The sequence below is a fragment of the Hesperophylax consimilis genome, chromosome 16 (genome assembly GCF_061612785.1).
Source record: "Hesperophylax consimilis isolate HC1 chromosome 16, BYU_Hcon_1.0, whole genome shotgun sequence".
NCBI lineage: Eukaryota > Metazoa > Arthropoda > Insecta > Trichoptera > Limnephilidae > Hesperophylax > Hesperophylax consimilis.
In genome coordinates, this window is record NC_142851.1 from 15,751,628 (window position 1) to 15,770,851 (window position 19,224).

The following is a 19,224-nucleotide window of genomic DNA, read 5'->3' on the forward strand; positions in this document are numbered from 1 at the left end:
TGACTGACAGAGGACTGAGCAGTGGAGCCCAGCCTTTCTATACGAGCAGCTCCCAGAGTATCCTTTCATGCATTTACATGAAATTTTTCGCAAAAGGGCAGGAGGTGCGGGATCCATCGTGGTGGGGATGGGGGTGAGTCCTTGAGAAGACAGCTTCCACCCCCATTCAGTGGGATTCAAGTTGACTCCCCGCCACTTCTGCACTTGGAGGTAGCACCTTGCTGCATGGTGGCCTGCAGCATCTTCCGTCGGTGGCAAACGGGCGAGGTTTATGTTTGTTGAAGTGACAAACGTCTTATACCTCAGGAAATCCAAAGTATCCCTCGCGATGTCACCCCCATATAGAGCCACGAAGCATTTGATGCCTGCTTCACTCACGGCTTGTGGGGTAGAGTCTGGCCGAAGGAAGACCTCCACTTGCTCAGCAAGTGGTTCACTCTTGCTCAGAAGTGTGCTGATTTTGGTCTTTCCTTGGCCAAACAGTGCTGAGGTGGTATCGAACCCGGCAAACGCGTGGGTAAATAGTACCGTTCCTGGTAATTGTCGGGAGTCCTGGGTGTTGTAGGGGGTCGTAGAGTAGTGACAGCAACCAGCTTCACCCTTCGTGCTATTCTGAAAATAGACGTTTGTCTCTTCAGCGCCTAAACCATTGAGAACAACTAGCAGGTCGACATCTTCTCCCACTATGACGACCCGATCGGCATCTGCTCTTTTTGATAACGCCATCATGACGATCTCTCGATCAGCATCTTCTTCGGCAACAGCCACTTCTACTACCTCCTTCTGAAAGGCGTCACAGAGAAGAGTTATAAGGCGTCTGTTATTGTTTTCATTGCCCAATACATGCTCTTGAGCAATTTGAATTACTGTGGATTCATCGAACGTCAATTCGTAGCTGGAATGAGCTGAGTCGTAGCGCCGGAGTCGTTCCGCTGTTTTGGTGTTTTTTTTGGTAGCATCTTTGGGGTAGCCGTCAAAAACGATGGAGACGTTATTCCCAAAGTGGTTTCGGAGGTAGGTGGTATAACGCACCAAAAGTGCTCGAACCGTGCTCTTCCGCTGCCACACGACCTTGTGCAAGAGGTAGCCACCATTCAAAATGACGTGAGTGCTGGCATCTATCGGCGTGTGGATGGAAAGAGGAGTGAAGGCAGAGTACAGAGTAGATTTTGTGCCCTTGCGCATCCCTTGTTCATTGAACAGAGACATCAGGAACGGGGCCAACTCATACTTGAAGTCATCCTGTAAATCCTGTTCAGATTTCTTTGCAATACTCGCTGAAAAATTGTGAGCGGATCCACAGCCACTCTTCTATTTTTGTCCGGCAGTTTAACGGTTGAGGTGATTGATGCCAGCGTGGTAACTTTATTTTTCCGTTTTATTACTACCTTGTCGTACATTTTCCCCGCAATTTTCATCACTCCTTCCGTTCCAACTCTCTGGGCTGTGTGGCAATTAATGTCAGGACCTGCCAGTAAATCACTACTGATAGAAATTAAACTGTCAGTTTTGGGAAATGGAGGGTGGAGAGCAAACCAGTTTTTTAGTTTTTCCACATCACTATTATCTCGGATGATTCGAGAAGGTCTCATGTCTACATGCTGCTCTCCAGTAGGACATGATAAGCTGCAAAAACTTTCCAGTTCTTCACAAATATTCAACATAAACACCATTCCTGTTGTCCACCTTGCCAGAACACTTTCGGAGATTCCCCTTCCTTGGGTCCAACCCACCGTAGGTTTTCATGGATCGCATCAGCTTCTGCTCAATTGTTAGGTCTGACCACAACCCAGACCAAAACTTGTCAGACCGGCGAATGGTGAAGGATCCTTTTGTGAACATGTCGTATTCACTTTTATCCATCCGATCTTGTAGAGCCATCATATCCTGAAGGTGGAGGTGCGCGCTCTTATCATACAAAAAATGTCCAGCTGCGTGGAAAAAAGGGAGCATCTTGTGGACAGTGTACAAATGAAGGTTCCAATCACCAGCACGCTCTGCCTGGATGAATAGTTTTATCAAAGTGGTCATACGAAAGTATTGGACCCACAACTGTGATGTTGGACCATTCGCTTCAATTTTCTCCAAGGCACTTTTAAATTTTGCCTTTAGTATTTGGTAGGTATCAATTTCTTCTGCTGATATAGTGAGAGACCTTTCAGTGTCTCGCAGCAATTATTCAGTCTCGTTTCTTCTTTTTTCGTCTCAATTTTTCGGGGACAATACAAATATTTGGCTAAAATATTAGTGGTGCTTTTAAATTTGGGTTAATTAAGTTTCCCAATTATTGTATTGTTTAAATTTGACTGAAGGTCGTTTTACTGGTCGATAATTATGCCATAAAATAAACCCATGATGACTCATTGGTATAGGTACTAATAGGTACTTGAAATTTGAAATAGTCGTAATTATATTATAACCCTAGGATAAACCCACGATGATTAATGGATTTACTTCACAGCACAATAAAACCATAAAAAGACGCGAGAACAGTTTATTTGCATTTCACTCAAAACCCACTTATGACTGTTTTTGGTTATCTGCCATTTTTGAGAGAACCGTTTAGTCTACAGATATCAATCTAGTCTCAAATAAAGGCTTATTAAATTTACAACAACTTTATGTCCTACAATATTTGACGTGGGATGCGTATTTTAGAAATTATCCCATTACCTCCATGACGATGTCTATAGGCATCAAAAAAATAGATGAGAAGTATAATTTTTTTTCACTGTGAATAAAGCTAAATCCCACCAAGTTATTATGCAGCATTTACAGATTGGTATGTTAGCTTTCAATAATTAACATAGTTCAATAAATTTTATTATTAATTCTATTTTTAATTATTTTTTTACTAAAGGCTTAAAAATAGACCCATTTTGAAAATGAAAAAAAAAATTAAACGGAAAAAAATAAAAAAAGTGTGAATCACATTTTGTATCAAAAGATTAAATGTTCGGCAACACTGTTTCAACATAGTATTATACGCAAAAGATGACCGCTAGATGTGACTGAAATCAGGTGATGCCTGCGCGCAACGTTTGGAGGTTAGCTGTGAGAGTGTTTACATACGTTTTTGCTTAGCTTGCCTTCAAATAATAAGGTTTTTTAGTGTTTTTATGAATGATTTTTAGGATTAAGAAGATCAGTCATGTCACGACGAACATGAACCAGATGAATTCACTAATGACCTTGACTGGAATCAGCCTTCGACATCGTCTGGTGCGAGTCATAATACCTTGCAAATATCTATTTCAAATTCACCACCAGCCAAAAAATCCAAACTACAATACAAAAAGAATTCTCACTATAAACAAAGTGGTCTAAGGCATTAAAAAGAACCACCAGCCATATCTGTTGCGTTCCTAAACCGCTGAATGTTGTGCAATTAGATATGTACGAAAAACTGAAGTCTTATAATGCTTTCTAATTGTTTTCATTATTCTTTGATAACGAAGTGCTTCAGTTCATTCTTACGATCAAATTCGCTCGATTTAAAAACAATACCGAATTCCAGTTAGATAGTTGACCGGCTACAATACATTGCCATCTACCATAGGTTATTATTCATCTGACCCAACATTGGGTGTAAGCATCATCAAAAAAGGAATCAAATGTCGAAGTTTCGAGCTTACAAAGCGCTATTTACATTTTTGCGATTACTTTAGATAAAACCGAAAGAATGGCTAAGGTATAGTAGCCATAACATAAACTTTTTTATATTTATTATTCTTCGACTAACGTTAATCGTTCCATCTTTCTATGTAGGTTCGTCCATTGTTCAACATGCATACGTTGTACTTGTACTGTCTATAATGGAATATATAGAGTTCCCCGCACGCCATGAGCTATTTATGGACACTTTCTTCACATCTCACCGTTTGATGTGTATCCTGAAGGATAAGAGAATGTGCGCTACTGGCACATGTAAGCCAGTTCGCTTCCCTAACCTTAAAGCTTTAGGCAAGTTTTTCAGTCAACATTTTCTTTTATATTTTCCTTGCGCATAGCGTTCATTTACCTAGCCAATGTGTAACTCTCACCGCTCTTATAATTACAGGTGAATTTGATGCGGTGGTATACGTAGAAAACCAAATCCTCGTATGCCGTTGGCAGGACAACCGTGAAGTAACAGTGGCCATGAACTATGATCAAATGGAGCCTGTAAGTCAAGTGCAGGGTTAGCAAAAATCGAAAAAAGACAAAAAGGCAATGTTTTGAAGGACGCATGCAAAAAAAACGATAACCAGGCACCAATACGAAATTAAAATTTGGGAATGGGTGGAGTAGACCTCCATGATAATGGTATACAAAATTATCGGGTCAACGTTTGGTCAAAGAAGTGGTACTGGCCTTTATTTGTATCTTGCCTCAGCAGTGCTCTTATAAATGGATGGAAGTTGCAATGCTTCTGGAGGAAGTACGAGCATGATATGGGAAACCAGATGACTAGGCCACAGAGAAAACCTTCCCAGAAGGCATTCCGTGTGGGGGTTACCCGTACTCTTTTATTGTCTTTTCCAAATCAGGTCAATGCCGAATTCGGAGAATCTCGGGTGAAGGAAGAAGATCATGAGGCAGAACATGGAAATCGTGTGCCTCGAATGCAAGAATTTAATTTTCCATATCGTGGCGAATCTCGTATTCGTTATGTTCTCTGCAAAAAAAATCCAACTTTCTATCGGTGCCGGGCCTACAACCGCGCCCTTCATTTTGACTTCTTCGAAGGGTATCACTTAGAATAATTTGCTTAGATTTGGTTGGTTTTCATCATTCTACAATGTTTTTTTTAATATTGATTTTTTTGTTATTTTGCGTATTTTCCATTAATATATTTTTTTTCATTGAATTATAAACAAAGGCAATTATTTATGTCATATTATCAATATAAATCACACAGTTGAATGCATTTTTTCCATAGTTGACATAAATTTTGCTTAGGGGGGTTACCTCCAAGTGTTGCGTTTAGGCATCAATTTTCTAGACGCTCTGGTAAGAGGGTGGGCGGGCGGAAAATTCTAAAACTGATTTTGGGCTTTTCTTTTAATTCTATACTATCGGGTTATAATGATGATTCAAGTTTATAAAATAAAAATAAATTCATGGAGGTAATGGGTTATTGTACAAAATAAGTGACCATTTCGAAAAAATTTCACTTTTTGGAAAAAATTGCCTATTTTTGAAGAACTGTATTTTGAAAACCAATGGCTTTATATAGCTTGCTTTAGTCTTAAATTATAGCAAATTTAGTCTACTTTAAAAGTATGCAGATCAATTACACCGGTCAGACCCTTCCTTTACTGAAATATTGAGCAAAAACTGAAAAAAATCCGAAAAATTCCTGGTTTTTTAGGTCCACCACCGCTCGCACAGCACTTTCGAAGTTGCATTTTTTTTTTAACTGGTTTAGGTCCTAACAACATATAAAAAAATTCAGAATGACTGGACCTTTTGCAAGCACGGATGTACATCTTGACTGGACTACATGGCCCATGTGATGTGGTGATGTGAGTTGCGAGATGGTTGCGAGTTGCGAGATGGTTGCGAGTTGCGAGTTAATATCCATAACCACCCAACGACATCCACAACCGAATAACCAAATAACCGAGCTCTCGCCAGCGTAGTTGCGGTTATTTTCAAATAACCGTTGTATAGTTGGTTATGTTGTACAACTACCAAGACTACTGGCCACGGTGCTGCCAGGAACGGTCTGAAGCATAAATAAACAACTGTCTGAAGGGTTTGAAGGATCACTTTCTCATCCCACTACTCATTTTCTCTCGTCTGGACTGCCCGTGGCTTGCCAGAAGAAGGTTGCTGTTATGTTTTACGCTTTCATGGGAAAGTGTTTGAATTTGTTTTTCCTCTCGAATATTTGTTCCTATTTATATATGTTGTCTCTTCACTAGCTTCAAAAACAAGAATGAACTGCCTTAAATGAAGTTTTTTTTGCATTTTATCTGGAGTGTCTCTTTTCAAAAACTACTATGATAATATTCAAATGCTAAGATACTAAAAATCACAACATTGAGACATAATCCACAAATACTGCAAGACTTCTAGCTTCCTTCGGTATCTACTATTTAGTAATTTCCAAAAATCCATACGTTCCGTTCTCAGCGTGCTCTAATAATTGATTTGAAATATTTCTGAATAACATTAAAATTTGTCGTAGGAGACCTTATTACTTTTGGAACTGGCTCCCGATGGCGGGAAGGTTGATCAGATAGTTGACATATTCAAATGTTCAAATGTTTTGCATAAGATTTGATATGTCCCTAGGTATACACATGACTTGAATTCACAGAAAGACCAAAGCGAACACGTGCTCCCGCATCTGTCTCTGTGAGGCGGCAGTTCGAATTATTAGACATTAAGTATTTAGTAAAGAGCCTGGCCGGAAATCGCAATAAAAATTTAGAAAGCCAACTCAAGCAATACACCCATTAGTCGGCAGATTTAGCTCTAGACCCTCATCAAGTCGTAATCCGAAATGGGTGTATCGTTAAGCCAGCGACCCGGCAATAAAAAAACCTTCGCCCAAGGCTAGGCTAAATTGTAATTGTTTGAAGGTCTTTTGTACAAATGTCATTTTAGCATCTTTTAAAATAATAATAACGACTACGGTGAGAATGTCGATGCCAGCACCACGGACTCAAACAACGCACCGAAGTGGTGTAAAGCGGAACCACTTTAGTTTCAGCACCCCACGACAGGCGCGCTACGGTCGCTGGATTGCGCAACTGAAGACAGTACCCAGTACCCAGTATCCAGTCAGAGAGTGATCCTCTCGCCCGCCCTTTAGGCCCCTTGGGGCCCCTTGGGGCAGTCGCCGAGGAAGCTGCCCTCTCGGCAGTTCTCATCTCGCCTCAACAGCTGAAGACAGATTCCGCAACCAACAGTTGACTTTTTTTTGGCACCCGACAGTCATCATCTCGCCTCCCCTTTGGGCAGCCGCCGAGGCGCCTCCGCCCAGGAGGCTGCCCTCTCGGCGGTCACGATCTCGCCTAGTTCTCAACAGTTCACATTTCCGCACTCGACAGTCATCATCTTGGGAGTCATCATTCTGCTCTCCCCCTTGGAGCGGCGCCGAGGCAGCTGCCGACCAGGGAACTGCCCTAGCAGAAGTTACCGTCTCGCCTCCGCCGAGAAACTTCCTGCTCTCCCCCTTTGGAGCGGCACCGAGGCTCTTCCGACCAGGGAGCTGCCCTAGCAGAAGTTACCGTCTCGCCTCCGCCGAGAAACTTCCTGCTCTCCCCCTTTGGAGCGGCGCTGAGGATATCCCTACGAGGAAGCTGCCCTCTCAAGAGTCGCTGCCTGCCGACTCCGCCTTTCGGAGCCTTGGCCCCGGCTGAACTACTTCCGCCCTTCGGATCCAACCCAAGTTGCCGCTTGTGTGCGTCGGTGATAAGTGCGAACGTGGAGATCCGCGGCTCCAGATAAGAACTATAATTTACAACTAGTATTAAGCTAGATTAAGACTAACCCTTCTTTATAAATTTTTATTAAATAAATTTTAAGAGTGTTTTGTAACTAAGTAACTTCTTTTTTTTGTACTCGTTCCTCCTTATCTTTTACATGAATAATATTAATTATTAACTTCCCTTAAGTAGAGTTGTAACAGATTCATAATACATAAAAAGGAACCGGTTCCTCAGAAAATAATGTCGGGCGATCCGGTGTCCAGTGACAGCAAAGTCACAGGGACAAAGTAACCGCGAACCGCGAGAGGAAAAGAGCCATCTCTACTTTTAGTACTTTTTTTAACTCTGGTATCATTTTGCTTGACAACTATTTATTGCCGCCGTTTGGGTTCTGGTTCACGGTATTTTTTTTATCAAAGTTTTGATTGATTATTCGCTTCTTCGTTTACCAAAATTTATCGCGAGACCTTTAATATATACCAAATAAGTTTGTTTTAATGCGCAAAATGGGCGTAAGTATACAAATTCATCCGAAGTTTTGTGTTAAAAATCACATGTTTATTCTTTTGAATGTTTGGACGATTTTAAACAAAGCCGGCTTCATAAATAAAAACATGAAGTTTATATAACCTAAAAATAATATGTTTTATTTTCTTTAGCCGAAGATTCCCTCTAATAAAGGAAAGGAAAAGAGGTTGGCGCGAAAGAATGAACGTCAAAAGGTGGCCCAATCTATGGCTGCTGTAGCTAAGGCAAATGCCCTTTTGGATCCTCTGGAACCATTTCCCGCATTTCGGAAGTTTGATCGCGATGGGCTCACAGCGGAATTAACCTGTAAAAAGGTTGGCCAGCTCGACAGTGAAACATTAGAATGGGTCTTCGAGTTAACCGAAAGAAACATGAGAAAAACGTAAGTGTGCATTTATGCCTTAAAATTGTCTTATAATACTACAAGGTTGGCCTTCGGAGACCATTCAATTTCTATTTGTAAGTTTGCTAAACAACAGAACACATTCTGATGAAGATTCAGGCCTGTAAGATCTCATAATTTATTAATTTCTATCAACACTTGAGGTGCTTTTATCCATGGAGCCACTTTTCACGAAAACCATAATACACATCAAAGTAATAATATTAGCATTGAAGATCAGATTAAATAAAATTGTATTTTATTTCAAATAAAAATTTTACAAATCAAATTGACTGCTAGAATTTTATAAAACGATTTTTTCACAAGTCCAATAACTAAGATTGAATCCTTTTCAATAAAAGACTCCAGAATGGTTTTTGTATCGTCACACAAGAATTAGTAACTTGGTCTGTTTGTTTGCATTTGTTAGACTGACAGTCCATATTATTTGTGTAAACAATGCCACGCATTCTAGTAAACTGCTTTCAATGTTGTATATTATTACTCTGCCTGTCACACACAGTGTATCAAAGTGAACAGCAATTTGGAAACTATGAAGCATAGATTTATGCTAATGAGATTCCACCTCTAGATACAGTGTTTGGTTCTAGGAAAAAATAACATTATACTTTTTATGGCTAATACTAAATAGGTGTAAGGTATGGCGCTTTGAAAGGATACATACAGGGTTTCAGGGGGTAAAATGTGCTAACTTCGGAGGGTGATTATATATAATTTTAGGACAAAAAAAGTAAAATAACTTTATCAAAATTTGAATGTTTTAAGGTAAATAAGTTTAATTGTTTGAATGGGAAAATAAATATTCTTATCTGAGAATTTATAAAAAAGTTATTCATCTTGTTTTACTTCTACCACTATGTAGAATCACCTCCCAAAGTTAGCGCACTTTACCTCCGGACATCCTGTATATACAGGTTTGAGTGTTAGAATGGTTAGATATAATATTCTGCCGCGAGGGTGTATAGAGAATTCGGCAAATGGAGGCCTTACGTCCTTGTTACTGATGACTAGACATCGGATTGTATATTATGCACTATCAATATAAAATGGTTCCATGATATTTCATCAAAATGACAACTAAACAAACCTTTAAAAAGTGATACATAGTCATTAAAAGTGATGAAACAAAAATAAGGTTACATAGGTATTTTGTTTCATCACTTTTCATTACTATATATAACTTTTTGTAGGTGTGTTGAACTGTCATTTTGATGAGATACCCGGTCGCCATATAAAATATGTGCTTAAATTACACAGTAAAAACAGTATTATATTATGGTGTTTTTAATGGCAGTACTATATTTTGATGTTTTCTAAATTATCTTCATTTTGTTTTCCTTATTTTTTTTGAGGAGACTATGCAACCTTGGTGATATTTAAAAATGGCATTTTTTAATTATTTGATTTCTCTCACTCAATTGAGGAACTGGATGAAATAACCTATGTTGAATGTTGTAGTTTTAAGTAAAACAATTTTTTTTTCAAATGCGTAATATTCACTTGTAACTAGTGTTCATACTTTTGCGTAAAACATAAAGAAGAAATATTTACACAGGTAGCAAAAACGAACTGTACCTATAAGTTGTTGTGTCCAGCTCCTTAACACATTGTCGTCGGGACACGGCCTTTGCCCTTTTTCGCGGACTGTCGGTCATCTGCGGGACACGGCAAATGCCGTTTTTGTCGACTGTCGGTTTTTGGCGGGAAACGGCATTATACGGGTTTGTTATCAGCGTGAAATACTATGATTCATAAGTGGAATGGGCTCTTAAATTAGGCGAGGCAACCGCAAAAGACTCTTTTTTGACAAGAAGCAATTAAACATATATGAGTTATTGAGTGTGCGCCTTCCACCTTAGGCGACACTGTTCAATTTACGCGATCAGATTTCACACAACCAGCAATTGTAAAATTGCGGGCATGGCAAATATATATTATTATTTATTATATAACTATATGATATGAATAAACATGTTATCTTTTAATTGGAATTTTCAAATATTGAATATTTAATGCTATTTACTGAATTAATATCAGGTTTTTATATTCAGCTTTGAAATGTGGTGAAATTATGATGTAATCAAAGCAATTATAATTTATTTTTGATGGACAAATGTCATATATGATTTCTTTGAAATTTTCAATTCAAAATATTATTTGGTTTAGAAATTGTGTCAATTTTAGGAAAGCGATATACAGGGTGTATCGGCACGTACCCGACAAACTTTAACCAGCTATTCCTTAGCATATTTGGAGTAAAAAATATTATGTGCACTTTGCCGTCCGGTAACGTTTTTTTTTTAAGGCCGAGTGTAGTTGTTTATTAATTTAAAATAATGATAATATTATTAAGCAAATCGATAATGATAGTGTTTTCAACAAGTAAAAATTTTTTTATACATTTTTTAAATTAACATAGGCTTAGTAATTATCAAAATCAAATCGAAAATATGACCTTTTTCAGACCGTAATACGTGCGTTTTAAAAAATACTATTAAAGGCTGAATATCGTCAAAAAATACCTGAAGGGGTTTTTTTTAAACGTACGAAAAAAAAAACTAAAAAATAAATAAAATAGGTTCGTAGTTTAATTTTTTCATAAACACTAATTGTTCTTGTTTTTAAAATGCAGATTATAAAACTTTGGATACGTTTATTTAACAAAACTAAACGATAAATTATTGGTATTATATTTTTCCATTTTTTAAAGTTAATTTAATATTTTTCATACTATAATTTAAGAAAGAATACTAGATTTTTAAATGACTTTTAAAATAGGCCGTCTGGTGGCGCCTATTTGAAAATTTTAATACGGTAGAACATCGAACTAAAAGCTTCTTTTAAATATCCCAACAGATGGCGCTATCATGGTCGGAGTCTTGGTTATTGTTTATTTTTCAAACCGATTATATTATTAAGTTATTATTTGATAATTATTAAAATATATATTATAATTAAAATTATAATATATATTTTAATAATTATCATATAATTTAATAAATAATATATGATAATAATATATATTATAATTTTAATTATATTAAAATATTATTATTATTAAATTATATGATATTATACCATATTTTTAAAAATTAAATATTAACCTTTTCTCTGCGGGAGACGCACGCCTGCGACGCACTGTACATGCCCTGTACGCGGGTGGCACATCTGTGCGACGCAAAGTTTCTTCGGCGTTATGGGTATGAAACATGCTTGAGCACGGTAAAACTTATACTCTTAAAAAATCTCACATCTTTACACTACTGACATCTTACGATATTTATCCATAATACGTATCCTAATCATCGATATAAAGATTTGAAGGGATCTTCCAACTCAGAGCGAAAAATGAATCAGTTTGAATTCTTCCCGCGTCTTTACACACGTTATTGCGCAGGCGCATTTTATAAGATTCTCAAACAGAGACGCTCGCCGTGTAGATTACATTGTTTTATCGAATTATTGTTTGCTTTTTCGTGGATATGAACTTTTTTAATTACAGTGTACATTCATCTGATTTATCATATTTTAAAATAAGTTCAGTTACATAAATTCATTCAAACTATTGAAGAAATATAAAATTTCGTCAGTGTTAGATTATTTTCAAATAAAAATACGTGGTTAAAACTTTTTTTTAGTGAAAAATCAAGTGTAAAGTTGTACAAGTTTGACGTTTTATCAATTTTTGAAAGTATTTTTATTGCCAAAATACAAAATGTCGGGTCGTGGTCTTAATGACGAAGAAATATTTGGTGCTACTTTAGAAATAGATTCAGATTTTGAAATTAGTGACAGTGACGTCGATAATAATTGCGAAGATGCTGAAATACATGAAAGCCATGATTCTGAACCCGAAATGAACATTGAAGAAGGAGAAGAAGTGGTTGAAAATCTGTGGACTGCCGGCCCTTTCGTACCCATTATTTATGAATTCGACGATTTCGCATCAGGTATCAATCCAGATACCAGGTTAACTGAAGACACGCCCGAACTTATGTTTTTTGAACATTTTTTGAATACAGAAATTATGACAAAAATTGTTGATGAAACAAATCAATTTTATCAATATAAAGTTAGGACGATGGATTTTACAGCAAAATCGAGAGTTACAAAATGGGTTGATACAACAGTCTCAGAAATGTACGTTTTTATTGCGTTAACATTTGCCATGACTAGGAACAAACACTTAGCTATCGAGGAACATTGGAGTACGAACCCCATAATCTTTTCACCAATATTTGGAAAGACAATGCCCAGAGACCGTTATCAGATAATATTACAGATGCTCCACTTTAGTGATAGTAATATTCAAACGCCTACTGATAGACTGCATAAAATACGTGTTCTTGTTGACCACACACGAAATATTTTTAAATCAACTATGATGCCCCATGAAAATCTATGTATTGACGAAAGCATCATCGTTTTCAAAGGCCGTCTATTATTCAAGCAATACATTCCATCTAAACGTCACCGATTTGGAATAAAAATGTTTGTGATGTGTGACGTCATGACGGGTTTCATTCTCGATTTTATAATTTATGTTGGTTCTGATACAGAAAAAAATGATACTCAAGGCATTGGTATTTCGGGAGGCGTTGTAACCACCCTTTTGTCAGATTATTTCGGAAAGGGTCATAATTTGTGGTGCGACAACTGGTACACTAGTCCAAATTTATTTAAATATTTACACGAAAAAAAAACTAATGCTTGTGGCACTGTTCGGAAAAACAGGAAAGGCATTGCACCTTTTGTTAAATTGAAGAAAGGGGAAATCCAATCAAAGCACCAATCACCGTTGTTAGCTTTGAAATGGCACGATAGGCGTGAAATCCATATGCTGACCACTCTTCATGATGGTTCTGTTGGACCATCGGGAAAAATAAATAGATCGACAGGAGAGCCCATTTTAAAACCACAATGTGTTCTAGACTATAACAAGAACATGGGTCTAGTAGACAAAGCTGATATGATGCTAAGCAACTTAAGTTGTATGAGGAAGTCACTCAAATGGTACAGGAAAGTTGCATTTCATATAATTGATTTGTATTTATTAAATGCTCACATAATATACCAAACTGTAACATCAAAAAAAGTCAGTTTGGCTGATTTCCAAATGGCTGTGATTGAGCAATTACTAGAGAAATATCACAAAACTTTGCCGAGTATTTTACGTCCCACAACATCAAGAGATTACCCGATGCGTTTATCATCGAAAATTGTTTCCAAACACATGCCCATTAAAGTTCCCCCTTCAGCAAAAAACACAAACCCTCGTCGAAGGTGTCGTGTCTGTGCCACTTCAACACTGAAGCCCAAAGTCAGAAAACTTACTAAATTTATGTGCTTAGAGTGCAATGTGCCGTTATGCGTTGAGAACTGTTTCAAAATTTATCACGATAAAAAAATATATTAAGTGATACATATTTACGGTGACATAATAACAGAAAAATTATTTCATTATTTTTGTAAATTTAAGTGTAGTTATTTTTTATTATATGAACCTTTTTAAGTGTGTCAATATTTCATGTATCCAGTCAAACGCGACATCGCACCCATAAATCAACCACTTACATCGCACCACAGTTGAAGAGCTATACTCCGGTATGTTTATAAGCATGTGTATCGTTATCTTTGAAATATAAACATGGCCGCCCGGGTATACCGTATCAGATTACGAATATTATATACTTCGAATTTTTATCAAGTCTCATTGATGTTCGGATTGTTTATTTATACTTGAAAAGATAATTCAAGACATAAGCGACGTATTTTTTAAAACAAATTTTAAAATCCATGCGTGATTATTGTTTAAAGTCATAAATTAGATTGATGATAAATAGCCCCGCGTGTGAACGAAGTGATACAAATTAATGACGCATAGAAAAGGTTAATAATATGATAATATTTTGGAATCAAAGAAAAGACTGCGATTGACTTGTACGAGGAAAGATACAAGGTAAAAGTGTCGCCATGTGGTATTTTTGTGAGAAAGGAATGGCCATACTTGGGGGCAAGTCCAGATGGATTGGTTGGAGAAAATGGTATAGCGGAAGTAAAATGCCTGCCCTCAATCGGAAACAAAACTATTTTTGACGCAGCTCTGGAAGATAATATCTTCGTTGCCGTGCAGAATGGAATACTTGTGTTGAAGAAGTCACATAATTATTCATTTCAAGTTCAAGGACAATTATTCATTACAAGAAAGGACTTCTGTGACATTATAATTTATTCTGAAAGTGGAGTAGAAGTAATAAGAATATATCCTGACAATGAATTTGAGCTAAAAGTGTTACCACGCCTGACAAAGTTTTTCAACGAATCACTTTTGCCAGAGTTAGCGGATAGCCGAATTCAACGCGGTATGAAAATTAGAGAACCTGACCATGTTGTCAATGCTCTACAAGCCATATATGATAATATTTTGTAATCCTACATGTATTTAAAATGACTGACTTTTGCATTTTTATATATAAATTTTTTGATAGATCTAATACGCCTAAATTTTTTATAAGAGAGCTAGGTATAATGCCAGTAGCCGAAATTACAAATGGTAATATTTTTATAGTGAGAATGCCAAATTATTTTGAACTCATTTCCCAAATCTGTGTATTTTATTATTTTTTCAAAAACAGATCTTTCGTTGAAACGTTGCTTGAAATGGCTTTAGCCGTGTTTGGTGACCAAATCTGCAAATAGCCAGGTAGATTCACTTATTCAATAAATAATACCCGTTCTGCGGTCTAAATTTAAATAATGATGTTAAAATTGTACTACCTACATGTAAAACCCCTCAGGGCTAAATAAGTAGATTTTTTTTTCTAAATATTTATTACGATAACCATGGTTTACCGAGATTAACCAAGGTCAACCATGGGGCAGGACCACAATGATATTTTTTCCGTGGCCCAGGAGACACGCTTGTACACCCACTTCCAGTTATATTATTTTTTTCTTCTACTTTTTACGTCTAGCAGTACATTTTTGAATTGAATACCACACAAGAGTCTCAATCGCTCCCGTCTGGAGTCAGTGAGACTATGGCCTATCCCCAATTGGAGAATGTTGCGAGACTGAAGGTAGGTGAGGGGAATGAGACGAGGAAGAGGAAGGTGGGGAAGTACCAGGATATTCAGTTCTGGTCACCAAACACGGCCAAAGCCATTCCAAGCTAGCTTAATATTCTGAATGGTGGTGTTACACCAGGGCGATACTGAGAGTATCTTGCACTATGGAACGTGCCACAAATATTCTATATATTATATTTAATTAAATTGTGAAATAACACCAAATAATCAAATAAAATTTATTTGCACATTCCGGAATTTGAACCCGCGTCCTTCGGATTGCTTTTCGAGAGCCTTACCCCTCGACCACGGAGACCGTCGAAGTAATAATGAAAAAATCTGGTCATGAAAAAAAAACATTCACAGACCTTTTACCGTTATTTGTCCTAACTTGGAGTTTTTTCTACAAAATTGGCTCGTCTATATTTTCAGGTTCTATAAGTACTCTAGGTAGTACCTAATAGTATTACTAAGATGTTTTGCAAACACGCCATATTTGTATGCCAAAAAATTCTCGAGTGTTTAAAACAAATTTAAAAATTAAATAAACATACCAAGCTCTGCTTATTTAAACAAACATCTGACACCTTGATTAAGAATAGGTAGATAAAACAATTAAAAAAATAGATTTAATAAAAAAAACTCTTCCCTCGTGCCCTTCGGGGGCTTGTAAAACAAAAATCTATCATGAACTGTTTTGTCATCCGCGTAGTAATGAATTGGTGAACATGGTAAAAGATCGATGATTTGCAATAAAACAAAGTAGTAAAGGGATGTTATGCTGTAAAAATGTAATTGTATATTACAAAGAAATTAAAATCAACCAGCTATGATTAAAGGAAGGGGGGGGGGTAAATTAACGGTACTCATGGTGAGGCACTCTTCACTCGATGATTTTCTAAGTAAATCGGTTTTTAATTTCATCGTCATTTCACTGTTGAAAATATTACTGCGTATCGACAGAAGACAAAGGGCGCGGCTTCAGTTGGATTTCTTACTTCCAAGGGCGTAGGGACGCGGGGGTTGTGCAGCGGGGTTGCAGGAATCGCCAGATGATTCTCTTGTAAGGGCGATGGTCTTTGGCGATTCAGTGACGGAAACACGGACAGGCTATATGGCCCACAGATGTCTATAACGGCGGCGGTAAAGGCGAGAATGGTGGCGGCTTATCTATTGTCTATCTCAAGTAGGGAAAGCAATAAATCTCCAACATTATATGGCTGCTTAAAATGAGAAGTGTTGAAGTCCCACCCGCTCCGCTATAGGTGTCACCAAAGATAAAATGTAAAATGTTGTATGAAAAAGTGACAGTATTAATTTATAAACACATTGAAACGAAAGGAAAGAAGCAACCGCAAGCAGCGTTATGCGTTGTTTGCGGTTGCTTCATTCCTTTCTCAAAGACAAATAAATAGCACTATCTTTTTTATGTCAATACAAACCTGGGATGCTAGGAAGAGGAATGTAGGTATATTTTTTACAATGCGTAATAATACAAAAAAATAGTGCCATCTGGTAACTGAAATTCATAACTTTTATAACGATGATAACGAAGATTTACATTACCGCCATCTTACTGTTTTCAGGCAAACGTTTTTAAAATAAATTCTAGTTAGAAAAAATATTGTTTTGGAAATGAACAACAGAGTTCTTGTGTGTCGAAAATAGTTGATTTTGACAGGTCTACACTCGGCCTTAATAAAAAAATATTATTCACATGTCACCACTGTTTTATCCTTTGTCAAAGATTGAAAACCCATCTGGCAATATTTTATTCGAATTCTGTTGAATAATGCACGTGTGTACCTATATTGGCGCACTTTTACAATCACAACGAAATGGCACGGCACCATTCGTCTCATTTTTAACTATTATTATTTAGTGTGTGCGAAAGAGCGAAGACGCTTTTCGACATACTTGCTTATAACAGCTGTTGAACATGAAAAGCAATGCCAATGACAGTGATGTAGTGTGGAAATTCTTAATTTTATTGTTTTTAATTGAAAAAAAAATGCTACCGGACAGCAAAGTGCACATAACATTTTTTACTCCAAATGTGCTAAGGAATAGCTGGTTAAAGTTTGTCGGGTTAGTGCCGATACACCCTGTATTTATGCGCTAATTGCGAAAAACACCTGCTATAGGCTAGAGTCTATTGTTTGAAGCGCCCGACTACAATGTGTTAATTGCCATAATTAAGCAATAAATATATAAAAATATCTTTCTTTTACATTATCTCCACACAGAAGGCCTCGAGGAAAATAATTTCCCTCAGGGCCTATGTCATCTTTGGGGATGCTGTGTGGAGGGTCTTTTAAGTAAGGAGAGATAAAAGGTATGAGGGTATTAATCTGGGGGTCACTGTATCCAGGAGTGACGTATGAGATCTATAGTTCGGCTGGAGAAAGGGTCTCTCTCAACTAGCCCCTGATCCAGCCCACCACGCTGCTGGTAGGCAGACGCACCTGCCATTGAGACCTGGACAAACCTCACCCCATTAACCCTTTATACTAAACACATAACAACATATTTTTAAATCTTTATTTTAAAAAATCCTTACTTGTGTACTTACAAACATAAAATACACTTAAAAAAATCATAAATAGTTCTTAACTAGGTTTTGAGTCACTAACTTAACAGATAAGGTACATGAGCCTGCTGATGATGTACTGAGTATTAAATACATATTATTTCTTTAGACTGGACGCATTATAGGTCTTGTCAAACAAAGTCACTGCTCCCACCCTATAGTCGTTACTTTAAGACTGAACAGTAGCAAATTATTATCTATTGCATTCTTAATTCACCCTCAGCTGATTTAATGCACCGTCCAAATCCATTAAGAGGGTGACAGATTATGCTATAATTTCAAAGTGTTTTATATAACTCCATATTGCCAGCCATACAATCACAGGCAGACAGACCTGTCACACCTAAAAAGATGATGTGTTATAAGATTGAGCGTGGTGACGATATGCGCTGTGATCTGCTAGCCAGGCTATATTTGAAAATTATGCGACCCCCTCTCCTACCTACGGCAGAAGGGGTCAGAACAATTTACGAAGCGCCGTAATTACGCAGCTGGTATCTGTCAAAGTGACAGATCCCATACAAAGAAATGATATTCCGCAGCAGTCCCTTAATTGATCTGACCCCCTCTCCTGAGGAACATTATAGTGTAGTGTGTCACCCCCTACGTATAATAATTTATCTGCGTATAATATAGCATAATGTGTCTAAGGCTTAAATAAAAACAATCACATTAAGGTTAAACGCAACGCTCGTTGTATTCTACGTGTTCACAGATGGCGTTAATTAATTAATTTTGTTTAAATACGCTTTTGCAAGGTATTGCTTTACAGTATTAAGACAAATCATTTGTTTGCGCCCGTATATACGCAATATGAATATGAATCAATAGTTTTGTTCGTTTAAAGACTTAATTCTTTCGAGAAAGGCACACAAATACAATATTTTACCGATGATTCAATCCAATATTGTATTTGTATGCCTTTCTCGATAGAATTGAGTTTTTATATGGACAAAACTATTTATTCATATTCATATTGCGTATATGAGGGCGCAAACAAATAAATTGTCTTAATACTGTAAAGCAATACCTTGCAAAAGCGTATTTAAACAAAATGAATTAATTAACGCCATCTGTGAACACGTAGAATACAACGAGCGTTGCGTTTAACCTTAAATAAAAAATGTGCTCCGATGTTCAGCAAACAGTGAAACAAAGAGTATGTCAGAATTGTTGGGTCTCTATAACATTTTTAGAACCATACTTAAACTG

At 37.0% G+C, this 19,224-nt stretch overlaps 1 protein-coding gene across 1 annotated transcript in view; it reads left to right on the forward strand.

Annotated features, from left to right (window-relative positions):
- The first annotated feature begins 7,782 nt into the window (after nt 1–7,782).
- Naa40 (N-alpha-acetyltransferase 40) overlaps nt 7,783–19,224 on the forward strand; it is a 72,328-nt gene continuing 60,886 nt past the window's right edge. Inside the window, exons 1-2 of the mRNA XM_089640959.1 lie at nt 7,783–7,936; nt 8,084–8,334. Of these exons, the coding sequence (XP_089497085.1) occupies nt 7,922–7,936; nt 8,084–8,334 (266 nt within the window). The 5' untranslated portion in view covers nt 7,783–7,921. The remainder of the gene's footprint in view (nt 7,937–8,083; nt 8,335–19,224) is intronic.